The following is a 21,798-nucleotide window of genomic DNA, read 5'->3' on the forward strand; positions in this document are numbered from 1 at the left end:
AGGGGTTAAAGTTTGTTCCTTCGAACCAGCATCAAAGTCTAGACTGGAACTCTTGGACACTCAACAGGAGCAGATAACCTGAGCTGAGGTAAGTTGGGCTGGTTTTGTTTGAGAAAACTTAAATGTTTGTCGCAGTTTTCGCAGAGTAGCTGAAATCGTTGTCGTTGTAAAGAAGGAGGCGGGCACTGGGAAAGTTCGCCACACTCAACATGGCGCCTGTTTGCCGGAGAAATTCCCGCTCTAACTGGCCAATCAGGTTGGCCAGTTACGCCATGAGCGGGAAAAGCGCCCCCATTAGCCGGAACAGCCAGAAAAAATAGATTGTTTTTACGTTAATAAGCCAAACGCTACGAACTGTGTATGAGATTTTTGTCAGATTTTACCGGTGATTTCAAATATGTTGTTAAAACGGTAGGTTGACCTTCAGTTGTGAACTCTCGGGTCTGTCCTCATTCACAGAGAGAGGGTTTTAAACGGCTGAAATAACTGCCCGGCGACGGTGCTAAGATGGCCGCCAAGTGTACAGACTTTCCTAAAGAGACTTTGGTGAAATATAGTTACTGAAATAAATCCGTTTCTCGTAGACTCTGCTAGGTTTTCCTCTCACACGTAAGCTGACATCTTTCTTTTATTAATTGCAGTGGACTCATGGCTAAGAGTGAAGTGGTTTTCTGCTCACTTCAGAATCAACTCGCTAGACCGTGCCACTCCAGCTGCTACTGTGGTTGGTAAGACTGCCTTTTCTGTTTATCGCTGTAACAGACTGTGTTATGTAAGTTTGTACATAGCTTGAGTGAGTGGATGTTGAGTGTACAGACCAGGGGCGCCCAAACTTTTTGTCTTCAGGGCTAAAGGCCAAAAAGACAAAACAATATACAATTAAAGAAGTAAGGTGGGCTTCAGGTTAAGGCTGGGCAGTGTGACAACATTTATCGTTGCCGAGACAAGTAATGTCACAATATGTTTTTCTGAACATACAGTGGAGATTGTAATTAAAAACACACACTGTCCAACTGCATGTTTGATCTATAGTATAAAAATGTTACTTTAGATGTTGATTTAACAGTGGGATGCCCACAGTGTGGGAGATATAACGGTTGATAAAACATCATTATTACTTTATATATGTATATATTTTTTTCCACTTAAAAACAATATTAGGCTGCTTTGGGGCTCAGAACTAGCCAATAATTCCTCTTAGACTTTCTCTCTTTGCACCTCAATCTGGGTGTGTTTTAGCAACACGCACCCCTAAAGTGGCCAATAGTTGTCAGCTCACTGTAATAAAGATAAGCTATTTACTTAAATAGTTCATGGATACATTGCAAAATATAAAATACAAACTGCACTCTAAAATGAGCATTCATGTTTGTTTACTATGCTCAAATTATTATAAAGTTCAGATTGTTTTATTATTATTGTTATTATTGTTATTATTATTATTATTATCATTATTATTATTATTATCATTATTGTTATTACTATTATTGTTGTTGTTTATAGAAGTTGCAATCCTGAAATCTGGGGTGTTGCAGCCCCATCAGCTCCCCACTTCCCGTGTTCCTGATCGTAGCTATCGGTATTGAGGGTGAAGCTCAGCCGGCGCTTTCGGAAAGCAAAAGCGACATGCGCTGGATCATGATGCCGCTTATAAATGGAGTAGTAAACCACTCCTACATGGCATGACTGGCACATGTGCTGGTTGAACACTGGAGCACACCCTTTGAGACATGCTCAACGACATCACTGGTCTGGTTTTTCCCCTTGCTTTTCATCTCTGAAATGGCTTTGGCGGTAAAGGCTGCATTTTTTTAAAACCTCTGGCATGAGGCGGCACCTTCTGACATTAAAAAATAGACCAACATAACTGTTTTCCTTTAAGTGTTTGTGTTATGTCAGTCAAGAGGAGCATGTTATGGGCTTGTATCTGCAGAACTCTTCTGAAGTGGATAATTGCCCCTTTATTACTAGAACGCTTGCCTGGACATGGACTGAACCAGGAGTCATCCATCATCAGTCATATTTAGAATAAGAAAGAATAAATTACACAAGTCAAATATAGACCAGGAGCTAGGAGACTGATCACTGGCAAAGAACAGAGCCTTTCAGTGGAGTTGTTCCTGCAGAGGCCTTCCCTGTTTGAGTAAAAAAAAAAAAAACATGGTTCTTGGTCACGAAGCTAAATAACCCTGATGTCCTGTTTGAAGTCCTGGAGATCCTCAAAAAAACGCTTGATACTTAAAATGAGTTGTCCAGAAGTTGCGGAAACAACATTTGACCTTAACAGCGTGCTTCAGAGTCCACTACTGAGAATTATACATAGATTTGGTGGCAAACAATGTAATGTACGTACCAGTATACCATATTAACTGTAAAATATGTTTGAGTGTTGGATAAAATAATAACATTTAATGGTCATTAACTCATTAACTGACTTTGTGGCAAAAATTGTTCTCTGTCCACTGGGTTTTAATTAGTTAGGCTAATAGAAACAAAAATGAGAAGCCATAGGATAATAAAAGTAATATAAGATTATTGTATATGGTTACAGTGGCGGGTTTGGGTGGTATGTTTTCTGCAGACTTGGTATTCCCCATTTCCTAAATTTGAACCCTAATCATTCTAACTTAGTCAGAAAACCTAGGACAACAATCACACACACACACGCACACACATGCACACAGATGTTGTTTTTAATGAAATCCCCCTGTTTTTCCTTGACATTTTACCCATTAGCTGCTAAGCTAAAGTTTAATCACAGGACGTCGTAAAAGATCATTCATCCAATGACTGTAGAGGAGTAAAAACAGGGCTGTTCTTTAGAATGGGCTCAGACGGAAGATGCCATTTCAGTGCGTAACTAATGACTAATGCGACCTCGCATTCTCAGCCCTGGGAGGTATGAGAATAGCTCAAGTGATTGCTTGCTGAAGCTCAGGGAACTGGCTAATTCCGCACCTCCAGTGGACTTAAAACAGTGAGAGTTTGTTTAATAATCCTTATATGTTGGATGAACTTCTCGCCTGCCATGAGCTTTTTATCTAACATGCTGTACAAGTCTAACACTATCCAGTGTCACCCACAGGAGGATGACTTCCCCTTCTGGTTTTGGTTCTTTTTAGTGTTTCTTCCACATGTTTTTACACTCTTAAAAATAAAGGTGGCAAAGCAGGGTTCTTCGGTTTGATGCCAGAGATGGACCACTTCTTGTTCCCTAAAGAACCTTTTAATGGATCGTTCAATAGAAGGTTGAATCTATTCAATGGAAAAGCGGTGCTCCTATGGCATGGAACAGAGGATCTCTTAATGGCACCTTTATTTTTAAGCTTATTAGTTTCTTTCAATAGATTTTTCATTTAAAACAGTTCAAAATAAACAAAAAAAACACTACTGATCCTTAACAAATTTCTGTTGTGAAAAGCACAATGCAGATACATTTAATTTTAAAACATTCAAAACAAACTTAACCCTCTCTAAACTAATGTCAGAGGGTTAATTGAGTTTCTGTTGTAAAATCAGTGGCAGCTGCATTACTGAGCTTTATCAACAACTACTGCAGATGTCCTCCAGGTGGCGCTGCTGTTTTTGTGTTTCAACAGGGAACAGAGTCTGAGTCTGAGGTTGTTTCGCTGAGTGTGTTCTGGTGTGTGTGTGAGAGCTGAGAGTGAGTGTGTGGTGTGTGACAGTAATGGTGTGATGATGAGCGACTGTATTGCAGAGCTGAGATAATTACGCTGTAGGTTGGGGGTGGGTGGGGACATGTTCTGCTGTCATCTGCCTGTTTGTGTGAGAATGAGAGAGATAGTGTGAATGTGTGTGTATGTATGTTCAGGGTGTCTGCTGTGTTCGTGGCATTCTCTTCTGGCGCCAGAGCTGGGGAGATCCTACAGAGACACACACACACAGCCCACGGGCTTGACCCCGGCCCACTCGGCACGCCACTGTCTCATCAAGCTCCCCCACTGCAGTTTAATCATCCTGTCTGGATCCTATATTTCAGCCTCTTTCTTCCTCTCTTTCATTTTCCATTCAGCCCCTCAGCCCTCTTCCTTTCTCCCTCTCTCTCTCCGTCAATCTCTCTGCTCGCTTTCATTTAACTCATTCCTCACACAGTCCACTTCCAAACTCAGCAACCTGGCTGTGCTATGTTTGCTTTTTTCCATGTTTAAATCTTATGCTCACATATGCATGCACACAACATTGTAAAGCTATTGATATGCAAGGAATATCAGTAGAGACTGTTGGATTGGGTATATTGGAGGGAAAGAAAGAATGGGTCCAATCCAACCTTGTAACAAAACTTTTAGATGATCATCCAAAGACATGTGCATCAATTAAAAATGACTGTTTTAGAATACTGGTGTCAGTGTGAATAGTGGTGTCGTGCCATCTCTATCATGTAAAGATGAAAAGATAAAAACATTAACAGAAATCTTTTTGCTCTTGTAGTGTAAGACGTAAAAGCTGCAATTGTGCAAGTCAATAAAAACATAAGTAACCTATAATAAGGCACTTCAAAATGTTCCCACAAAACAGAAAACACTTACACTTGTATTAAAATTGTTGTTTTTTCACACTATTATAACATATCGCTGCTGTCAGGACAAAATCTCCAGTTTTTCATTTTTTGACATAATTTGAAAAAAGCCCTTTATTTTGTGTCAAAATTCCATGATGAACAGACCAAGAGAAACGGTCCAAAATTACTTGGGGAAAAAATGATTTCTCCATTTACTTCCATTTAAGTTTGAGAATATTTTTTCTTGTCCTGTAAAGTTGCTTTTTTGGAGACACAAGGTTTTGTTCCAACAGCAGTGATATAAAACCAACTTTATTTCATTTCCAATAAACAGCAGCTCCTGTTGGAATTGGTGGGTTTATCATTCAAGTTAAAGAATGTTTTTTAATTGTAGGCAATAGACAACTCAGCTAGATAAGCCAAGTAAAAAAGCATGCAGCTAAAAGTAGTGGTGTTCAGGAGCATGTTTCAAAAGGACGATTGCACAATTACATCAACATACTGCATTGAAAGCAAACATCTGACAAAATATCTGGCCGTTCATTGATCATAATCAGTTCTAAAATTTCCAAAGCTGATTCTGTTGAATTGTCACCTTGAGATCATACATACATTTTTACACCTCAAGTGCGAACGCACAAGTGCAGGGCTGTCACTTCAAGGAGCCACTGGCTCATTACTCCACTTTCTTCTCTCAAAAACATGAAATATGTTACTCGGTTCATTTTTTATGAGCTACTTGCTGATTTTTAATCTCTGTTCTGCCTTCAGGTGAACAAAGCTGGAGGCCCAAATGGTCCAATCAAATGAAAGACAAACCACTGCTTTACACCGTAACCCTGATTCTGCTGTAAACCAGCGCCGTCAGAACAGGCCTGACTGCAAAATAAACCCCTGACACATTTAATAAGTTTCTCCTAAATCTCTCTCTCTCTCCCTCCACACACACAGACACTCACGTTACACACATTACACATTCTCCAGCGTGAGCGCCCTCTCTCTCCTGGCAACGATCACTGTGCCTTGACCAGGCCCGGGCCCAGTAAATACCCTCATAAATACTTTTTAACACTTTATTTGGTTCCATGCCCTGGGCAAATGGCTTTTTAGGGTCTGTCACTCAGAGAGAAAGCAAGAGAGAAAGAGAGAGATGAAAATGTTGATTTCATTACGGAGCAGAGAGTGCAAGGTGGCGGTGTGAAAAATGTGGGAGTGTAAATGAGATGCAGACAGACGCACAGCAGGCTCGCCAAACACACTCACTCGCACTCAACATGCATTCTTGCATTCTTGCTCACACATGCATCCTCTTCATCAGTTTTAAACCCTTTGTATTCGGTACACTGTTGTTCATGCATCGTATATTGTGCATGTTTGTATGTAAATACACGGTACTGTGCAAAAGTCAGAGACCACCCTTCATTTATATAAATTCCAGTCTACATGGCCATTAAGGATGTTCTTCATATGTCTGAAGATTTCTCATTAGATTAGAAATAATATAACTCGTTTGCATAAAAAAGGGGACAGTCAAAGCAAAACAAGAGAAAAAAAGGAGTTTCTAAAACTGGAGTTAAAAATATATGTATATTAACAGATACAAAGAAAATGTGTGTAAGACCTGATAGACCACCAAAACTTCCCTATCAGATAAACAGTGCTTAAAGCTTTCATCTTTGAGAGAGAGGAGAAAATAAACCTTCACTCATGATTCAGGTCTGAAAAAATCCACAGGTGATTCTGTCCATCCTTCCACTGTGAGAACTCAACACTGAGTCTGAAAGAATGTGTAGCTGTCAAGCAGCCATTACTGAGAAAAGGAAGTGGACAAAAAAAGAAAGTTTGTAGTAGAACACTGAAGCGGGGCAACTGAGATGTGGAGTAAGGTTTTATGTGCTGGTGAGTCTAAATATGTAATTGGGATTACTTGAATTGTGAGAAGCAGAAAATGCAACCAACTTCTAAGACTGAACTTGGAGGTTTGGAAAAATATCTCTGCAGATGTGATGTTTTATATTTAGTTAATTAATATGGGAATTCTGGGCCAGTGCCAATATCTGATATTGTTCAGGTACACATCAGTCACTGCCTCCCTCTCTCTAATGAATTAGCATTAAAGAGAAATGAATAAAATGTAGACATTTAGCAGTCTAGTGTTTATGATGTTTAGATTTGAATATTGGATGATCCAATAATTGCTGACGCTAGACTGCTAAATGTCTGCATTTTATTCATTTTACTGCATTTGTGGCTGTGCTCTTTCATGCTAATTCATTCGAGAGATAGGCAGTGACTGTACCTGAAGAATTTCAGATATTGCTATCGGCCCAGAAATCCATATTAACTAACTAAATATAAGACTTGAGAAGTTTGATCAATCTTGTCCAGCGCTACGTGACAGCTCCAGTTTAACAGTGTTGGCGGATACTGCATGCTAATAAGTCAAGAGAAAGCAAATAGAGCTGAATACTGGAATCTTTATTTCTGAAAGATGAAGCTGATGAGTAACAGTAGTTTGCCACACACAGACATGACTTCATAGTGTAGGATGATTAACATCAGGAGCTGCTTCTTAAAATAATCTTAACACTAACCTTCCTGTTTCCAGTAAAAATCTTCACAAAATATACAAAAATAAATTAAAAAATGAGCTTCTGAGTTGAATATCAAATAAATATCAAAACGTAATACAAATAATCAGTTATAATAAATGCCTAAAGCCTGTACATAAAAAGCAATAAATAAATCAAATGACGTTTTAAAGATAAAATATACGACCGTATAGTACAATCAAAAGCAAGTAGAGGGGAAAATGGTAAAAGATGGTTATCAGTGAATATAAATTAGCACATTCATAATAACATTCTTTAGAATACACACACTCAGAGTTTACAGGTCATTCAACTAAACTGGGAATTTATTTTCATTAAAACATTCTGTCAGGATGTGTTTAATACTTTTACGGTTGCTGGTGGTTTGTGTTTCATGTGAACGTCTATACAAACTCAAACAAACAAAAACAAAAAAAAGTCACGGTACATAAGATCTAAATATATATCAAAATCCTGTTCACTTGTATTTCACATTACATTCAGCATTTGCACTGTTCTATTTACATGGCCATGTGAACAGCAAATGGTTTTACATTAGTTTCAACACTGAAACGTCAGCATGACTACAATATGTGTGCGTAAAACAAAGTATGTCTATGCACAAAGCAAACTGTGATCTCTCACAGTTATGTTGTGGTAAAAGGTTGTGTGTTTTAGCAAAATGCATTTCTGAGAAGAATAGGTTATATCACATGTTCAGATTATGATACATATTTAGATGTAATTGGTCTGAGAAACTAGTTTGTTTTCATTGTTGTCAGAAGAGTGCTCTTTTTACGTTTTGCACCGCAGTTCTCCAGAGCACATTTTACAGGCCATGCACAGTTTGTTCCACTAAGCTAAGTTACGTTCACATTAAACTAAGAGAGAGTCCCTAAAGGACCATATACGGAATGACAAAGCACGAACACTGAAGAAAACAAATGAAGCTACCACAATAAGAACAGTGCTGTGGGCCTAAAGTTGGCTTAAAGGGGAATTGCACTGATTCTTCAAAATTTTTCTTTAATGAAATGGTTAAGATGTAAGCAAAGTCATTTAGAGTGTTTGATGTGAAACTTACTGAGTCAGAATTCTTCACAGTGGTGATGATGGGAACCAGACGTACAAAGGGTTTAATGCTTCTAAAGCCTACCTCAGAGAAAGTTACTACATAAACTTTTTACGAATGTGCTGCCTCATTGATGCCTGGGACATTGTTTTATGATAGTTTTGAGATTTCGGTTTTGGCCTAAAACAATTTTTTTAAATGCATTTATAGTGGTGTATACATGTGAGGCGTTCTAAGACAATATAGCCCCCAATGAAAACCTATTTTTTCAGATTTGTAACTATTTCACCATTGACAGCATTACATCTAAAACTCAGAAGACGTGTAGGTTTACAAGTCGTTTTGGTTAATAAACAAAATGCCAATGTATGTGTTGTAGACACTGTGACCCCTGGTTTCTGTCACCACCACTGTGATGAAATACAAGTCAGTAAGTTTCTCTACAATGAACCATTTCACATCAAACCAATCTGACTTTGATTACATCTCAAACATTCAATTATGCAAGAATTTTGAAAAATCAGAGGAATTCCCCTTTAAGAACAGGATGTGAAAATCCACATTTGATTTTGTACACTGAGAAGGTTTCTAAAGAGCTGAAAGTGTTTTTGTATCAAGTACAAGTAAGGTAGATTCCAATGGAGAGCTACTGATTTAAACAGGTTTCGCAGCTTCACAGCTCCAAACTTAGCACTTCAAAGACAAACATCTTGTTTGGATGCTTTCAACATCAATACCAGCTTTTATATTCACACACACATACACATACACAGACACTCTGTCTCACTCTTTATCATTCACAATCTCAAAATGCTAATATGATCACTCTCAAACAACAAACACAAACACAGCCAGCATATCACATGACCCTACATAACCTCTTCCAGGGTCCAATCTATCCACACCTTTTCCTTCTTTCCTTCTCTGTCAAATCCGAACATCCCCTCTCCCCAGCCCTCACTGTTGGGAGTGCGCCGCCTCCTCTTTGGCCTTCTGGGCCTCCTTTAGGGCATTGATAACAGGAAGCCATGGAGAGGAGAGCTCAGGAAGAGCTTTTTTGGCCTGGTTGAGGTGGCTGATGGCGGTGTACAGGCTGCCCCTCGAGCCGGATTCTTGCTCCGGGTAGTACATCTCCAGAGCAGCGGGGGTACAGTGTTTATGCTAGGTTTAGAGAAAGAGAGAACATATTGATTCTTCAACATACAAGGATCAAATATGCACACAATATTCTGTAATAGTCAGAAACCACCCTTTCATTTATTTAATTCTTAGTCAAAACGACTGTTAAGTCATTCATTTTTAGGGTTCAGAGAAAAAAGGCATATGACAGAAAACTATACAAAAGCCTCCAACAATTAGTATATGTGTAAATTTATTAGTATTAAATTCATCCATTCTTTGCTTTTGTACCACTTTAACTCTTCCATCTTTTAAGCATAAAACCAAGAAGTTACAGCTGCGTCCTCCCTACAAAACCTGTATCAAAGAGTCACTAACATTATGTTCCCCTTCAAAGGCATGTTAACATTCACACAAGCACCTATCAAGACACACCTCAGCTGCCTTGCAAACGTCTTTCTAATGTGCATCCAACAATGCTATAGAAGCTATAGGAGATTAGATATAAGATAATCCACTTGCATAGGAAGGGGAAAGTCTGATGAAAATACCTGGGGGAAAAAAACAGGAGTTTCCAAAACTGGAGTTAAAAAAAATATTAAAAGATACACAAAAAATGGCACTGCTACAACCATGGAAGACCTGGTAGACCACCAAAACTGTCATCAGATAAACAGAACTTAAATCTTTCATCTTTGAGCGAGAGGAGAAAATCAAGCTTCACTCTTGCTTCAGATCTGAAAAAGATCTATATATGTATAGTGAAACAAGTACAAATTGTAGGCCTGCACAATATGTGCTAACATTTATCATGATAGCCTTTGCAATACTGATGCAACAATATGCAAATGAGGACTCTAATAAATTAACCAACCTCAGACGAGTTTTTGGAACTGGTTTGTGCAACAGCACACATATTAGCACGTTATAGACTAGGGTTAAACTGCTTTAAAAGAAAAGCCAAGGCAAAAAGAACAAAAAATCATAAAATATAAAAACTACAAAGCTCTGAAGTAATGCTGAGTAAAAAACACTCAGCGACAACCACCTCCCTTTGATTTTGACAGCATTCTTTTGCTGCATGATCAAGGACGGCATCTCATCTTTAACCAACAGATTCTCTACCTGCATTAATATGAATACATTCACATTGTGCGCCTGGAGACGTCTGGGAGCCTTGAGAAGAGGGGGGGGCACGAAAGGCACTCCTATTTGTCAGAGCGCTTTTAGAGGCTGAGGTTGAAGTGACAGTTGAGCAGTGGACGATCACAGTTGGACGCCCTGAAGGAGAGTGAAACCAGAGCAGAGGATCCCCAGCGCTCCTCTAACTGAAAGCCGTCAGTCATAAGGATGTCAACGAGCCTCGGCCTTGACGGAGCTCATTCCTTCTTAATGAGAGGCAATTTGACTGCTTTTCAAGTCAGCAACGCTACGTTAGCGTAGCGCGCTAATGGCAGCCGTGGCGTCAACATCAAAGGGACTGAGGCGGAAACCCCTGCAGGCCTTAATCACAGTTTAGTCACAGCTAAGATTAATTAAAGACATTCTAACTCGCATAGCTGAAGGAGAATGCCCTGTTGCTGTCTGGCTAGCCCAGAAACCGCAGCTCCAAGATAGCCGTGAGCTAATGCTGCAGTTTCAGAGGCTACATTTGCATGCATGAATGCTCTGCTGTCGCTCAAAGATGATTAGAATGGAAAACAGGAGCGACTGTCTTGAATTTGTTGAGCTAAAATCATGCTGCAAGAACACTTGCTGGTAATTGCTGGCAAGTTTTGACATATGCCACCATGGATGACACCTACTTTGAGGACAGCATTTAGCCTATACTGCAGTTGAACAACTCAACAGTAATCCAGTTAAATGGGTCTTTAGCTGTAAGCACTTCCAAGTGTGCAGCTGACCTATATTCACAAATCTCTGACTGTTTAAGGCAAATATTTTACCCAGCAAATGTTAATGTGACTAACTAACTTTGCATAATGCTGATTTCTCCTTTTAACTTCTATTCATTGTTAGGAATGCTAACATTTTTGGGGTAAGTATTACCTTATTATGCAAACTAAAAGGGAGATGAGAATGATTTGGCACATAACTATAATGTATACACCGTGTAAATTACCTTCAGGACGAAACCCTCGGGGCAGCTTAGCTGGTCATACCAAAGAGCTTTATACATAACCAGCAGCAGGAGACATGCAAGGAAAGCCAAGGTGATAAGAATGAGTCCTGTGAGCTGGAATACACATATGCACAAAACATCCATAAGTGTACAAAGTCACATAAACCCAAGTCTACTATTTGCTGACTAACACACAAAACTCATCATACAAATATTCACTAAGCACATGCACATGGAATTTATTTAATGCACACAGTTTTAAACAGCAACAAACTGTCTATTTATTCTTGCCACCAAAAGAGACAAGCAGATGTTTCAGCAATAACCCATTCCTCTACTGTAAAATGACTGTCATGTAGTTTCAAGGCTGGCGTATCAGAGCAGTAACATAGAGTGGTTTACCTTGACCTTCTCCGACACTTCCCCATAAAGGTTTATGTTCAGCTTCTTAATGCTTGGCACGTACAGCTTCTTCTTTTTCTTCTGTTGCAGCTGATACTCAGTTGTTGTTTTGACAATGACCTATAAAAATGAAGTGAACAGTATGACACAAGCTTTAAGATGTACAGAAAGCTCCCAAAACAGTGCATAGGTGCCAGTACAACCAGGGATGCACAAATCGGTCTCAACAGATAAGTGCTTAAAAAAGTTTATTGGCACCAGACAGATGTTTAGATTTGACCGATATTTCCAACTGATGTCTTGAAGAGCCGATCAGTTAGGCTAGTTTGTTAAAATGTCTCCATTTTATTAATTTTACTGCATTGTTTAGTCCATACAAACAAGGGGTATATTTCTCTGCATTGTTCATCCAGATAGATTTAGTCATAATTTCTACATTTTATAAACTTTTCTGTAATAACATTTGAACATATGTAAATATCTGGTATCGGCATCAGCCCAGAATTCCTCTATGGGTGCATCCCTACTTACAACAACTACACTCTTAAAATTGAAGGTTTCTAAGTGGTTTGTGGCTTGGACATGCAATTCCAGAAAAAAAAAAATCATTTTTATGGAACCTTAACATTTATGTGGGAGTTCTTCAAACATTAACAAGGTTCTTCACACTCACATCTCATTTATAAAAGTGGTTCTTTAAAGGAACGATTTATTGAAAGGCTCTTCAGGGAACCAAAAGTTGTTCTTCTATGGCATCTCTCTAAAGACCCATTTGACACCTTTATTTTTAAGAGTGCATGGGCCTTTGTGTTTTAACATTTCTACAAAGTTGACATAGAATTAGGGGGATTATGAAATGCTGTGTAAGAAGCAACCATATAAGCTAAATATGGGCCACTACGGAGCCCTGCTGGTGACATTCCATATAAATAAAAATTATGTGCGGCCATGCCTTGTTAACGCTAGAAAACAAGATCCGTATGCGTGGCAACAACTTGGTAAGGCATGGGAATCAGATAATTAAGTCGTGGCCATGCCTTAATAAGGCATGGGAACTGGATCACGTCTTACTCATTTGTGGCCACGCATTAGAATCTCATTCCTATGCCTTACTAAGTTGTGGCCACAACTTTATTATATTGTTCGCATGCCTTACTAAGTCGTGGCCATGCATTATTTTTATTTATACAGGATGTCACCAGTGGGGCTCCAGAGGCCACTGACTGTCATGTAACAAACCTAAATGATTTTGATCAAATACATCTAACTCTCTGTACCTTTAAAAGAAGACTTCACGTTAAAGCTTACATTTTTGCTTTGGTTATGTACAACTGCCTCATAAGCATCCTGCTGTGGGAATGACCTGTTTTGTGCAACTGTACCCGAAGATTCTCAAACAGATTCATAATCCAGTGCAGGCATACAAAACAAACCAAATTAAAACCATGGATGACACTTATTGTTCATCTTCATGAACTCACTGATAGACTGACTGACTCAATTCCAGTTCTTTTTATAAGTAATATATATTGGCTAAGAAATAATATATTTAGCTAAGGAATAACAAATAACACCAATTAGTTGTTAACTAATGTTTCTTGCTGTTGAGCACACCCACGGGTGTCCACACACACATATACACATGAAAAAACACACAGATCTTGTAATGCTATGTAATTTTGGCCATCACTGTCACTAAAAGATGAGTCATTTGACTATGAAACACAACACTCTGATTCTGTCCTGCACTCCTGCTGCGTAGGGAGAGTTCTCATGCCATCTGCGTGTATATGCGCGAGTGGGTGTCCATGTTTGCGTATTTGAGAGAATTAGTCTCAGTCCTCATGAGACATTAAGCAGAAGACTGCATCAAACGTAGTCACAATGATTGTTTAAACAACAGAACACGAGGGAGTGTGTTATCGTAAATAACATCACAGCTGTAGATCATCACAGGCATGATGTCATTTGGAGTAACTAGTTTTGTTGAAAACAAGGAAAGCAAATCAAAAGTGTGTGTGTGTGTACAGAACGATATGTGTGCATAAATGTGTGGTTATTAAGTATAACAAAATGGTTGAACACTTTTCAGATTGTTACAATAAGCTTTAAATACGGTTTTATCATGGTTAGACAGCAGAGTAAAATCAGTGTAACAAATGGCTACTTGTGGCATTTTCCTTTTGTAAATTGTGACAAATGTACTATGCAACGTATTTCATTAATGATCAAACATTATTTTGTTATTGTGTTATATCATTATAGCACAATACACAATGTTGTTTTAATAATTCCGCACTGTACTGCATGAATAACTAATTAATTTACTATAATTAAAAACACAGTTCTTCTGCTATGCAATGTATTTAATCACTGATCACAGATTTTATATTTATATTTTATATATTATTTATATTTTATATATCTTTTTTTTTTTTTAATCATTTGCTGCATTGATGCAGAATTTGCTTGATGTGTTGTTGTGTGTATACTGAATATATTAGAATGCTTCAAGCGTGGCTCAACCAATCGTGTTTTAGAAATGGAGTTTCAGTCAGTCAGTCAATTAACTGTTCATTTCTGTATATAGCTAAAATTTTATTCACAGCTATGCTAGTGACAGTCCCAGTGTCCATTCCATGGTAGATGCCTTTGATGCTCTTACCTATATTATAACAACTATAAGAAAGCTCTGTCTATAATTATGTAGAAAATTAAGTATAATTCTCATGTATTGCAGATAAACAGTGGTGCAGGCTGTAATGCAGAATTGGTTACCTTGTCTGGAAAGGGCTTCTGTAGCTGGTTAACCTCCAGAGGCGTGATCAGAGGAATGTTGTCAAAGCCATCCTCCAGTGATGGCTCCCTCTCCACCTTCTCTCCAAGAGTACTGCCCAGCTTAACCATGTCTGAGAGACACAGAGAGACACAGACTTAAACAGTTTTATGGCATTTTCAGACTGTTTCGCCATTTCAAGTGGTCTCAGGCCGCTTAGTCATGGTTTTCTTTGCATATGTGAACACGTCAAACAAACTCAGAACCCTCTAAACAGACCCACCAATAAACAGAAGGTCCCAAGGTAGTCTCAGTAGTCAGTACGGTTTGTTAGTGGTTCGCTTTGTGGTCCCTAAGATTTAACCACTCTTCATTGTTTTCGTTTCCAGTCAGAACAGCCATTACGTACAAGTTATTCATATTCCAGTGTCAGGGAAAAAACCTGGAAAATATATATTTGACAGAAAACCACACAGAAGCCTCAATTACTAAATAAAATATACTTTTCAATTATCAGCCTTTCCACTATTTGCCTTTATTACAGCTTTCATTCTTTTTGGGAAACTTGTTTTCAGTTTTTCAAAGAAATCTGCAGGATGGTTTTTCCACACGGCCAAGGTTTAGAAGAAGCTGGTTACATTTCCTTTTCTCATGATCCCAGTAATCCCAATTACAGATTTACACCCATCAGTCCATAAAACATCTCAGATGTCCAAATGGACCCACAAACAAAACAAACTCAGCCCACCTCCCAAGTTGGTCTCAGTATGGTTCGCTTGTGGTTTGTTTTGTGGTCCGATGGATTTCGCATTGTAAAAAGACAACAACCCCAGTCCAATTTGCGTTTTGCTTTATTTTTAAGGAACATCAAGGCTCAGCGTAGATACACAGCCTTCCAGTACTTAGAGGGCACATCCAAACTCCTCAGGAGAGTGACTGCCCATCGATTTGTCCGATTTTGTAAAGAGGCGGCGGCACTGGCGTATTAAAGCAATAAGCCACAAAAGTTGACGTTAGGCACAATGTGGTGAAAACATTGTAATGCACAACCCCCAGTGGCTTACTGCTTATGTAAAACAGCAACAGAAAACACACATAAAAATATATGTATAGTATATAGTAAAAACAATATTACGTATAATGCCCAATAAAAAAATTTTGATCAAAAATGATTCCTTGAACATTGTTACTGTGACCGTTTAGTGGTTTTTAGTAGCTTGGCGCAATTAGAGTATTTTGGTCATGAATAAGAACATGGCTCAGCCTATCAGGTCAGTTATATGATTAACCTGTCCAGTACTACCCATAATACAACGTTACCCAGATGGGGTATGAGATATGAAAGAGTTTGGTGGTGTGAACAAAAAGTCGTCTAAAGAGAACCAGAAAAAGGATTGAGTCCCCTTACATTATGGACACTAAAGCACTGAGGGCATTTGCAGCTGGTTTCTTTCAGGTTCACTTGAACAGTTTGTTTCTTTTAAAAAGAACTATATCTGGAAACACCCTTAAATGCAGGTTGTTATAGAGACATTATGAAGTGGTCAGAGCAATATAATTTGTAATGAAATGGAAAACTTTACAAAGAAATACTGAAGCCAGTTTATTATCTGTTCATTATTTATAATGCATCCTATGCCAGGGTCAGACTACTAGCAAATTACTCAACATCGGTGCGCATCCTTCATTTGTAATGAGGTTATCTCTCCCGCTCTCTCTCTCTCTCACATACACATACAGATTGCTACTGCATTTGTCATCATTTTTGTTGTGCATCTTACTTTCACCTACGCGTGGCGATTTCCTAGCTGAACAAATCAGAGGTTTAAATTCAATCTCTTATGTCAGAATAAATGAGTGTATATGCTATATTTCTTGGAAGAGGACCTGTGTGCACATGTTGTTGCCGAATCTCAACCCACATCATTATGAGTCAGTGCAAAGCACGTATTCACACATACTCACATTCACTCATAGAATAAAATGGAGTCATATCCATTAACTGATCTGGAGCCCAGGACAACAAATACAGTCTACTTTTACACTCTATATCTATCTGTCTACCTCTGATCCAATTGGTGATGGAAAAAGAGGCCAGAACAGTTGGAACAACTGCATTTTTTTCCTTATGAAATATATATTGAGATCATGTCATATTCATGTTAAAACTGTACAGATATTACACACATATAGACGAGAAAGTAATGTCCAAATTAACGCACAGACCCAAAAATGACATGTAAAACACACGTACGATAACAAATTGACATGCACACGCCTAAAAACACTGTCTGAATCTTTAAGTAGGAAATGTGCTCCTAGTATTCACAAGGCCTGTGAGAACAATCTTATTCCTCTCGAGGACAAGTACTAGTTTTACTTCTTAGGTTTTTGTGGTGCTGTTTTTTTTTTGTCAAAATAAGGCCAAGCACAAAGCAAAATGTGGAGAAATGAAAAGAGGCAGAAGGCATTAGCAAATTCAGAGCATATCTGCTATACGTTGCAGCGCCATTCAGCGTTAGCGTTACCGCAACGGCGTAAAACGCGTTTCGACGGTTTGAAAGGTTTTAACGCCGCTGTAGGTGTATAAAACGGGCTGAACGGTCTCACAAAGGACAGTTACCCCCAAAACAGATGTTCATTTTTGCTAATACGGGCTAATAGATATGCGTTACACACTAGAAACCCCACATTTATTACAGTTTTAGTCTATATTCTGTTCAGTAGGCTGACTGACCACCATAACGTTATGCCTGTTTGTACAAGGAGGTGCTGAGGAGCTCGGTTTAAACAATCAGCACAACCACAACAAAATATTTTAACATTAGCTGCCCACAGAACGACAGCTAGCATCTAGCTTTGTAACCGAAAGCATCGCGTTTCGAGCCAGAATGACCTCAAATCTAAAAGGATGTCTATATAAATGACAGAAAAATGGCTCACCGTTTTTCTGTGTCGATAACCGTTGCGGTTGCTGCCTGCGGAAAATCTCTGGAGAAAAGAGGTAGAGAAAAAAAAACAGTGCAGCTGAACGAGCAGCGGTTACCCTGGCAATGCCGGATTTACCCACCCTTTATTCGTACAAATCCCGCCTTCCCGCGATGCGATTGGCTCGTGGCGTTTCGCATCCCGCGCCAGGATTGGCTCATAGATCGCATACACGAGTAGACCGCCCAATGAGAGAAGGGTTTGGTCTGAATACGGGTGCGAAAAAAAAGCGCTCGAGAAATGTTGGCGGTGGCTATTACAGTGGAATTACAATTCTGTTAGTATCATTTAAAAAGTAGTTTTATGACTTTTCTGTTGCAAAGCGCAATTCTAATCATCCTACATTAAAGCACTTGGCAATAACAATACGTATAGAGAGAGGGAAGATGGAAGGATGCTTTTTTATTATTATTTATTTATTTATTTTTTTTTGGTAATATTGCACTGAAAAAGTAATGACAGTTGTTGAATATCAGGCTGCTGGTGACGCTCATCAGTGCCTAAATGAAGTTGCTTGCATCTTCTTTTTACATTAAAAGAAAACCCACAGCCTTTAAACGAGATAACTGGCAAAGGTCACTGGTAACTGACCTCACTAATGGGCTGCTTAAAGGTGAATTCCAAAATTACAACATTTATGCATAATTCAGTCGCTGAGATGTAAAATAGTTAATGGAAAAGAAAAGTACAGACTCAGACCTCTTTACAGTGGTGGTGATGGGAACCAGGGTCGCCATGACTAAAACACATACATAGCCATTTTATTTACTGTCCACAAACAGTAAACCTACACTTAAGAATTTTTATATGTAATGCTGTTATAGATAAAACACTGATAAAACCGGGAAAAGATTCTTTGGGTACTATCTTGTCTTGTAATGCACTGTGTGTACCTCTCCGCCATGCATGTTTTAGGCCAAAATTTTACCTCAGAACTCAATTTGAATCACAAATTAATGTCGTAGACATCAGGCAGCATGTTTGTTTGTTTAATAGCTTTATGTAAAATGAAGCTATTAGAGGCATTCAACACTTCAAACATCTGGTTCAGTCACCACTACTGTGAACAATTCTGCCTCTGTCAGTTTGTCTAGAATGGCGCCTTTGCCAACAAACCATTCTTATGTTGCAAAATTGGTGAAATTTTCCCTTTACATATATGTATGTACAATTTTCCACTCGCCCCAGATGTAGTTGATCAGTCAATGAATGTTTGGTGCCCAAATTTTGCTTCTTTAATTTAGAACTGGAATGGTGAGGCTAACATCGTTACATTTGGGTGACTATTGAGTTCTAGTGTTTGTTAGCTATGTTAGTATGTAGCTCCAGTGCTAAACTAAAGAGATGAAGTTTGGAATCCAAACATGTCTTAGCTGATAGACTACATCTGGGGTAAACTGGAAGTGGAAAACTGAGTAAAATTGATTTTTTTTTTTTTTGCCAAACTATTCCTTTAACTAAAGACTAAAAGCTTACAATGAGTGAATGCATCTGCAAAATGAGAAGACATAAGCTCTGTCTGTTGCTGAATATGGAATTGCTTTTGCTGTAGCCTGTAATCAGAATGGATTGCTTATAATATCAAGCCTCATTCAAAGACTTTTATCTTTTTTGTTTTTTTGCTTTGAGGATTACAGCAAATGCACTGTTGGGAGAAAGTCAAGACTGGGAAGTGAAATCTTAGAAACATTACAAACAGAGTCAGATTTATTTGTTACTATAATTGAAAGATAAAATAAACAACTGCATTTAAAGCAGATGTGTAGGCATTATATAGGCATTAAAGCTTCACGTGTCTACTTCCTGTCACCCCCCCACTGTAAACAATTCTGAATTAGTAAGCTTGTCTGGAGTGCACCACTTCTCATCAAACCATTCTGAATGGGTTTGTTTGCATTTTACTATTAACTTCATATCATGGAAAACTGAAACACTTTTAAAACAAAAGAGTTTGATGTGGTACGTAAACATCTGTACATTTTGAAACTTTAACATTCACTTCTGAGTCCATACAGTCCAGATGCAAAAACAGCGCTTTTTGTTTTTTACTGTTTGTTTTTTTTTTTATTTTATGTTACAAAAAACAATACATTTACAACCTCCTATTCTGTCTTCAGCAGTTTAGCTCTGCCCATTTACACTGACGTTAAAGCAAGTGATTCAGCTTGGACTGCATTTGAACGAGGCAAAATACTGGACAGCCAATCAGAACAGAGCTCATTTACATATCAGTCTTAAAGGTACAATAAAAAAACAGGGATAAAGAGAGGTTGGAAAATAGCATAAGAGGACCACAGAGGAAAAAGATAAACTAAAGAAAAAACTATAATGTGGAATATAAATAATGTGAAAATTCTGAAAAATTGGTCAAATTCTGGCTGTGTACATGTAATTGGCATATCATTACATTTGTTTTTAATGCAATAGTTCCAAATTGTCTAGCTGTATGGCATTATTTAGTAATATCCTTTGTAGTAATAGCCTTTAAACACTAGGCTTATTATTCAATCTTGAGACTTAAGAAACTAACGTTAAATAATTAGTATGGAACTAAGATGCTTGTTATGAAGTTATAAAAGTGAGGAATTGAAACGTGGGCCCACATACACTAAGTGATATAGAACCTTATGTGGAGATTCTTTAGACTTTAAAATGGTTCTCATTTACAAAAAGGGTTCTGTAAAGAACCATCCATTTGAAGGTTATTTATGGGACCAAAAGTACTATTTTTTTCTAAGAACTGGTACTGTAATTTCAGAATATCAGTAACTGAATATAAAAATATAGTGAATCGATACAGTAAAGACGTACACTCTGATAGAGTTGAGAATTGGAGAGCGAGTGACATAAATGTAGATAGCGCCAGAGAGAGAGAGACGGATAGTTCTCAGCAAAACCCGCAGACCGGTGGAGCCAACCCTGTCTGAGCACATGAACCTTCCATTCTCTCTGTTCGGGACCCGTGCTGTGCTGTCTTTGGATATGCCCAGCTCAATGAATTCAACACGTCTCCCCTCCAGCCCTCCCTAAAAACGCCCTGCTCTGTCTCCAACCCCCACTCTCCTCTCCCCAGGCTTCAATTGGGCCTACATTTATTATTTTGACCTTTAGTTAGCGGGGGACGCACTTCAAAAGCTTAAGCTAGGTTTCTCTCTCTTTAAGGAAGACCTCTATGGGTCACGCTCAGAGAGAGCAACAGACCGCTTTCCTCCGCTGGCTCGGCCCCAGTCCCAAAGGACAAAAGCCTCTCACGGTGACTAATGAAAATGAGAATCAATTAGGATATGGCTTTCTGAGGCGAGGGGAGGGCTTTGTGCTTTCTGTAAAGGCTCCGAGAGGCAGTCCTGTGCTTTTGTGCTTGTGTGGAGGGGGAGAAAACAGTAGAATGGGGAAATTTGAGGTGGTGGTGGTGGTGGTGGTGGTGGGGGGGGGTGGCGGCGGTGGTGTTATGGGTAAAATGGGTTGGGTGAGTTTTATGAAATGCACCGAAAAATGTGACATTGCTAAGGTTTTAACGATGTCAGTGCAGTATTGAAAAAATCCCAAAACTTTCAAAACAAATGATTGAAATGTAAAACTATACACCTCTCAGTCTCGAGTCTTAAGTAGTGAATCTTGGGTTACTCTCGTTATAAAAAAAATCAGGTTTGACACGGCTTCAAATAACAAGCCTTTCGGTATAGCCTTAGTCTGAACTAAAGTACTACACACAGTAAGTCCTGTGTTTACTAAAAAAGCAAAACAAATTGAAATGGTTGGTTAGTCTCTGTGTTGTGTATCAAGTATGCTTAAGCTGAAGTTTTGTCTTTCTTTTAAACACTGCATTAACTGCCTCGAACTGTCCATTGGATTGAGGGTATTCTGTCACGAAACACTTGGATTTTGAAGCCATTGACAGTGTTGTCTGTTGTTTTCAGTCATAATGTAATCAGTTTTGTTTGGTTTTTTTTCCTCAGGCCCAAATTTCATTAGTCGAGTCGTAAGTTATTTAAGGGTAAGGTTGAGTCGAGTTGTGAGTCAGTCAGTATGTGACTCGAGTGTGACTTGAGCACAAGACGCTGACTCAACTCCCCATCTCTGCTTCTGAGGGTCAGTTATTTGCAGTGAAAAACACTGTCAAATGATCAAAACTCGGTATCTGAGTGCGTCCTATTGGAGTCCTACCCTGCATGCCCCTAGCACTTTCAATGACAGCAGTGTATGAAAGCT

At 38.7% G+C, this 21,798-nt stretch overlaps 1 protein-coding gene across 1 annotated transcript; it reads right to left on the minus strand.

Moving 5' to 3' along the window:
* Nucleotides 1-6,976: 6,976 nt before the first annotated feature.
* Nucleotides 6,977-17,662, minus strand: caly (calcyon neuron-specific vesicular protein). The gene is made up of 5 exons (XM_036557775.1): nucleotides 17,545-17,662; nucleotides 14,604-14,734; nucleotides 11,826-11,945; nucleotides 11,424-11,537; nucleotides 6,977-9,343 (listed from the first exon to the last, which is right to left on the minus strand). The coding sequence occupies exons 2-5, from the start codon at nucleotides 14,730-14,732 to the stop codon at nucleotides 9,140-9,142; spliced, it is 567 nt and encodes a 188-aa protein (XP_036413668.1). The 5' UTR covers nucleotides 14,733-14,734; nucleotides 17,545-17,662; the 3' UTR covers nucleotides 6,977-9,139.
* Between the last annotated feature and the right edge of the window lie 4,136 nt (nucleotides 17,663-21,798).

The sequence above is a fragment of the Colossoma macropomum genome, unplaced genomic scaffold (assembly GCF_904425465.1).
Source record: "Colossoma macropomum unplaced genomic scaffold, Colossoma_macropomum, whole genome shotgun sequence".
Lineage (NCBI taxonomy): Eukaryota > Metazoa > Chordata > Actinopteri > Characiformes > Serrasalmidae > Colossoma > Colossoma macropomum.